Source organism: Oryza glaberrima, chromosome 2 (genome assembly GCF_000147395.1).
Source record: "Oryza glaberrima chromosome 2, OglaRS2, whole genome shotgun sequence".
In the NCBI taxonomy this organism is placed as follows: Eukaryota; Viridiplantae; Streptophyta; class Magnoliopsida; order Poales; family Poaceae; genus Oryza; species Oryza glaberrima.
Window position 1 is genome coordinate 15,362,153 of NC_068327.1, and position 6,379 is coordinate 15,368,531.

The 6,379-nt window shown below is 46.3% G+C and overlaps 1 protein-coding gene across 1 annotated transcript; it reads left to right on the forward strand.

Moving 5' to 3' along the window:
• Window positions 1-1,105: 1,105 nt before the first annotated feature.
• On the forward strand, window positions 1,106-6,110 carry LOC127762531 (uncharacterized). The gene is made up of 9 exons (XM_052287039.1): window positions 1,106-1,702; window positions 1,957-2,018; window positions 2,332-2,473; window positions 2,739-2,912; window positions 3,019-3,067; window positions 4,232-4,294; window positions 4,686-4,727; window positions 5,395-5,558; window positions 5,659-6,110. The coding sequence occupies exons 1-9, from the start codon at window positions 1,106-1,108 to the stop codon at window positions 5,908-5,910; spliced, it is 1,545 nt and encodes a 514-aa protein (XP_052142999.1). The 3' UTR covers window positions 5,911-6,110.
• The last annotated feature ends 269 nt before the right edge of the window (window positions 6,111-6,379 follow it).

The window sequence follows — 6,379 nt, forward strand, 5'->3', positions numbered from 1 at the left end:
ATGCAGGGTGGATGAGTTCGATGCATCGGCTTGCATCGAGCCTTTATTTTTTTTTGCTCGCGAGTGGTATCAAAGGTTCTGGTTTTTAAAATAAGATTGGTGCCGGTTTAATGCTGTCTTCATAGTGCCGGTTGGGAAAACCGATACAGAAAGGGGTTTCTCAACTGGCACTAATCTCGTGTTCTGTGGTAGTGTTAGCTCCTAACTTATTCTTCAAACTTCTAACTTTTCTATCACATCAAAACTTCCCTACACACATAAACTTTTAACTTTTTTCTTCAAACTTCTAATTTTAGTCAAATTTCTAATTTTGGCATGGATCTAAACACACCCTGAATGTTCAGATTGCTACCCCTACAGAGCGAGTTGCCCAAATACTCCTTCAGAAACTACTGTGTTCAAAATCAAAAAGTACAATAAACATAGGAGCAGTGTGTGCCATTGGAATCGGAATCGGAATATATAAAGGGGCGCGAGTTGGGCGAGCGAGGAGGGGTGCCACGTCAGGATTTTGCTACAGTATGTACAGTGCGCGAGGTGGTATTTTTGTGAAAAAACCCTTCGATTTCCAGATAATTCAATCGAGGTCTCTCAAGAATAGTGCCTCTGAGGTGTTTATTGCATTAAGGTCCTTATAGAATTCGGATATTCCGTGCAAAGAAAAGAAAAATCGTGAATTAAAACCGCGCTGTAAAACTTAAAACATGAGGGGCTTTTTCGAAAAATGGCTCACACTAACCCACCCACCCCATGCCCTAGCCGCCGCCGCCCTTCTCCCCTCCTCCCTCTCGTCTCACCCTCTCCCTCTGCCGCCGCCGAGCACCGTCGCCTCCCCCTCGCGCCGTAGCCATCGTCGTCCCCATCGCCATCGCGCCACCGCCACCGCCTCCACCCACTCTGCCACCGCCGTCGCGTCGCCGTTTCGGAGCTCCTCCACCGCCGCCTCGCGCTGTCGCCAAGCGCAGCTGTCTCTGCCGAGCAACGGTGAAGGCGGGCACAGCCTTCATCAGCGACGAGGTCGGACCTCCGACGACCACGCCACAGGCGGCGCAAAGAGCTAACGGCCCAGATCCTGGCATCGGGAGCCACGCCGCTGCGCCCGCCGATGGTGACGGCGAGGAGGAGGAGGAGGCCCCGTCGCCGCGTCCGTCCTCCGCCGGTTGCTACACCTTCCTCCGATCCGCGTCTCGCCGCGGCAGGCACCGGCGCCTCGACTCCTCCGCCTCCGCTTCCGCGGCGGCGCATGTGGTCAGGGTGGAGGTGGGGACGACGAAGGGGGAGAGGAGCTTGTTCCCCCGTCGACCCGGCCGTGCTCGAGGCCGGGCTGGTGTGGCGCCTCCTCGCGGCGGCCGGGCAGCTGACCCGCGGCGGCGCGGTGGCGGTCGCCGTGGACGCTTTGCTGTTCGAGCACCTGTGGTGGCTGCAGCATACGCCGACTTCGTCCCTCCCCTCACCATCGTGGGTCATCAATTCCCCTAGCAGCCGACCCCTCGCGCCGCCCGACTCCGTCGACGTCATCCCTCCCCTCGCCATCGTCGGCCGACGCGCCGCCACCACACCGCCGCTGCCCTCCCACGCAGCAGGTCCATGCCGCAAGACGTCCACTGGCCACAACCATCGCTGCCCTCTCCTGCAGCAGATCCACGCCACCGGCCGCCGCCCTCAATCACAATGTGATTTGGAGGTGGAGAAGCTTGGTGTGGTACGAGTTCATTCTCAAATCCGCTACCCTCGATGACAGCCCAGGCTGCGGCTTCTTCGCCAACACCAGGGTCAACCTTGCCAACGATATGTGAGTTAGCTTCTTCCTCTCTACAGAGATTTCTGGTGATTTTTGTTTAGGCGGAACAACGACTACACGTTGATGCGGTTGCTGGCACAGGCGGACGCCATCAACTTCATCTTCTTCACCAAGATGGACATTGGTGGGTTGTTGTGCTGCCTTCAATTATGCAGGGTTGGGTTGGACTCTATGAGGGTTTCGAGGGCGTGTGCATTGCTGACCATGGCTGCGGGTGGTCCTCACACCAACAGCAGCCTGTGACTCCATGAAGTATCGTGTCTGGATGGATGGTGAGTGACTGGCTTTCTTTTTTAACTTTCTGACTAGCCCTAATTGCCACCTAATTCTATACATTCACCTGTTCATCCAGCGATTCCAGAATGTGGCAGTGGCAGTGCGGCTTGCCTTGATTTGATTTGTTGTGCTCCACGATTATCAGTTCAGAATGTCAGATAAGTGAAGGTTGGTTGGTTAGCTAGCAGGAAGTTCCCTGATCATTCTGTTATTTGTCAAAATGTGACAAGCATACTGATCTCTTTGTTTTGTAGTGTGGTGCTACCTAGTTGGGATGCTGGTAGCGATCGCTGTAGTGGCCGCAGCGACGATTGCTTCTTCCTTGGATGGGAGCCACCGTTCGCCAACCTTGCTGCTGCCGACGCTCGCATATCCTTCCCTGTCTGTGTGCCAGAGGTAAACGGCAGTTTCTTCCTGTTCTTCCACCGTTTGTGCTGATGAATGCTGTGCATTCCCTCCTTGTTTGAGCTCGGCCATGGAGGAGTCACTGGTATCTCTGGGCTGGCGGTGCTAGAACAGTACACACGGTCGCGTTGCCGAGGGAGCTGGAAGGCCTTTTCAGGGTGGGTTCCTGCAGGACAGGGCAAAGATGATGGTTTTGTCGAGGAATTTCTGTGATGTTATGAGCCATTATGTTGATCTGCTTCTGTTTCCCTTCCAGGATTTGTGGGATGCAAGCAACAGCAGCAACAGCGACCGGGCACGTCTGATTCCAGCTATGTTCAGCATCATGTATGGGAAGGTGGGGATCAGTGCCGACACCCCCAGTTCTACCTCCGATTCTTTCTTCAGTGATAGTCTTAATAGCTCTTGTGGGCAGTCATTGATAGGCATGGTGTGTACTTAACTGCTTATTGAAATGATCAGGTTTACTTTCCATTCCTACCGGTTCATACATTGTTCTGCTCTAAATATTTTCTTTTATTCGAGGGGATAGGCAGATGTTCGCACAGGCATGGGGCAATCCGGTTTCATCTATTTTGTTGCCAGGTACTCGTTTTAGCGTTAGCTACCGCTACTGCTCGTGCCTACTGGTGTATGCATGTGGTTTATCTCCCTGTGTTTGTATTGCCATGGTGCACTTCGTTGGATTGTGGTGTCCTGTGTAGTTTTCTACTATATTTAGGTTTACCACGGCTTGTTGTTTACTGGTTGTAAGAAAGCACATAAGAAATGAAACCTGAATATCTGGATTGATGGGTGATGGGGGAATATTTATGTTTCTGCTTAATTGGATGGGTTTGATTTCTCTGTCAATTTATATTCCGTATACATAGAGCCTCGATTTTTGGTAGAGGGAGATTGTCAATGCTCTTGCCTCGCTCGCTATGGATTTCCTCTCTAGATAATTATAGACATGTTTTGTTAGTTTATATATGTGTTGGTTGGCTGTTCCTATTTACTCCGCATGCAGAGGATTGTTCAAGGTGAAAGAAAGAGCATGGAGATTCTCTGTGTCGTCCTATCTATATTTGGATCCTATTTTATCATGCTCAGTGTTTTTTTGTTGTGCAATACCTTTGGCTTTTATTTTCGTGCCAAACAGTTTTAGAATTGGTTCAGACATCCTTTTACTTCTATGGCTGCAATGAGGTTGCGGCGTGATGGAGAATCCTTCTTGATATTATAGGTGCAGAGGCTTATGCGTTCTTTCCTTTATCAAAAAAAGATAGAGTTGTTGTTCTTAAAAAGGCACTGCCCATGTTCTCTTTTATAGTTCTCTGTGTATTTATCGCTATGGGAAAAAATGATCCGTGATAAAAAAAATTGTTAGCTTGAACGTAGAGTGTCAACATGTTCCTTAGGTGCTGGTCACTACATTTTGTTATTTAAAGGTCGGTGTGATAGAAGGATTCCTTTATTTCTGGTAGATGTTCAGTTATATATGCTATTGGTAGAGTGCCTGCAGAAACATAGAGTGTTCCAGTTTCATCTATTTTGTTTCCAGGTGCTCATGCAGCATTCGATGCCGCTTTTGCTCGTTCTTACTGGTGTTTGCATGTTGGTTTATGTCCCTGTGTTTCTGCTAGCATGGTGCATTCCATTGCCTTGTGGTACCCTATGTGATTTTCTATTTCATTTCTGCTGGCATGGTGCATTCCGTTGGCTTGTGGTCCCCTGTGTAATTTTCTATTATATTTACCTTTGCTGCAGCTTGCCATCTACTAATTGCATGGAAGCAAACAGGAGATAAAATTTTAATATCTGCGTTGATGTGTAAGGAGTGGATGTTTATATACGTGTTTAATTGGATGGGTTGGTTCCACTGCCGGTTAAGGTTTTATATAGATAAGGCCTCAATTGTTGGTAGAGGAAGGTTATCAGTGTCTATGGTTCACTTGTTATGCATTTCCTTTGTGGATGATTATAGACAGATTTTGTTAATCTATATATATATGTTGATTGGCTGTGCCTTTTTATTCCGCATGCAGAGTGTTGTTCAAGGTAAAAAGAAAGAAAGTAGAAATTGTCTATGTCGTCCCATCTGCTTTTGGATTTTATTTTATGGTGCCCGATGTTTTTTATTGTGCAGTGCCTCTGGCTTTTATCGTTGCGCCAGACATTTTTAGAATTAACCGAGACATCCTTTCCTTTGTTTCCTGTATAGTTTCAAATCAAATCAAACAGACATGTGCATCAATCATCCAAGGTATCATTATCAGCTATCAGCCTCACACCAGAGCAATTACTATTTCTGCCACTTCCACTGAAAGTTATCCTTTATCATTTCTCATACAACTATTATTTTTGTATATCTAGCCCATCTTATGTGCTTGTTTCTTCATCTAGAGATACACATATATAAATGACTGTTTATTCCAACCATCCACCACATGCAGATACATCAGACACTTCTTCCAACACTAAAACTGATCTATCATCTGATACCCCATCCAACACCACCATGACAGTTAAATCTAATCCTTGTTTTATGTAAATTAATTAAATTTGTTCACACAGTATAATGAAGATCAAATAATCTCGCATGATAAAACTACATGGAAAACAATCATGCCAAGCTTCGTATAATGTTGTCAGTACATTTTACTCACACTGACCTTCTTAAAAAAAACTCCGCCAGCTGACACCTAACATCTATTTTATGCTTATGCAATTTTCACTTCACTTACAGTCATTACACCCTATCTAGCAGCTTGAATACTCCTCAGCTAGATCTCTTAAAACTCCGTCCTAAGTTTTTTAGATGCTAATGTACCAGTTGCAGCCTGCAAAAACTCTCTTCATCAGCAACTTTTAAATGTTCATTCAGTTCTTTCGCAAACAATGCAAATACTAATAGGAGTATTTTCATACAGGCAGCACCAAGCGTACGTTTAACGAGCTGTGTTTCTGTGCAAAGAATGTTGATCCAACAGCTGACTTGAAAAAGTATATCGAAGATCTTGAGGAGTGCCTAGACCGTTCAAGCAAATTCTATGCTGTTGCTGTGGATAACACATTCATGAAGCAGGATAGAGTTGTAAGTTCCTACATCTGCTACTCATTTATTTATATACACCATACATGGCTATCTATCTTACCAATTATGAGTCAAGGCTGATATACAATGCCAATTACAGTACTGTACTAAAGAATTTTCTCAAGACTACTTAAAGCCATTGATGGAAGGCAAGGAAACCATCAGCATTGGAGTTCAAATGGCAGGTGGTGTTTCAAAGAATATGATCCTCCATATGTCAACGGATGGTCGATGCAACCTGACGAAAGGATGGGCAAAATTTGCAACCCGCAATCACATATACCTACAATCACTATGCACCTTCCATTTCTACAAAACAACTCACCTGGAAGCCACCTTCGATGTTCTATAAAGAACATAGCAATACTCATGGCTATGTTGCAGCCATCCTTTTGCTGCCATCAACCAGGTTGATCACTGTCAAGATAACATGTATTAGTTCTGGGCCTTACATGGTAATCATGGAACCTCCTAATATGAAGAACCATCTATATATGTACTTACTGCTATTAGAGACCTCTAAATATCAAGATGCCTGTGTGCAATTTGTACTGTGGTTTGCTTCTATGTAAGACACTTCCTCGTACTTTCTTGACCCTGGTTGCGTCCAGGCGGCACTTCCTCGTACTGTCGTTGGCGCGCCCCTAGCTCTAGTGTGATAGTAGGGTGGACTTTCTGTGCCCACCGGCACTCGCTTGCACAGCCACAAGCTATACCGACAAAAACTTCAGGGAAGCAGCTAGAAGTCAAAAGTTCTCTTGGAGTCGAGAGATCCTTCGACTGTTACTGATCATCTTCACTGTTACTTTTCGCTTCAGGCT

Coding starts and splice junctions, on each gene's coding strand:
- LOC127762531 (XM_052287039.1), top strand. CDS start 1,106: ATGGTGACGGCGAGGAGGAGGAGGAGGCCCCGTCGCCGCGTCCGTCCT. Junction 2,019..2,331: donor GCTGACCATGGCTGCGGGTG/GTCCTCACACCA, acceptor TTTGTTTTGTAG/TGTGGTGCTACCTAGTTGGG. Junction 5,559..5,658: donor TCATGAAGCAGGATAGAGTT/GTAAGTTCCTAC, acceptor TGCCAATTACAG/TACTGTACTAAAGAATTTTC.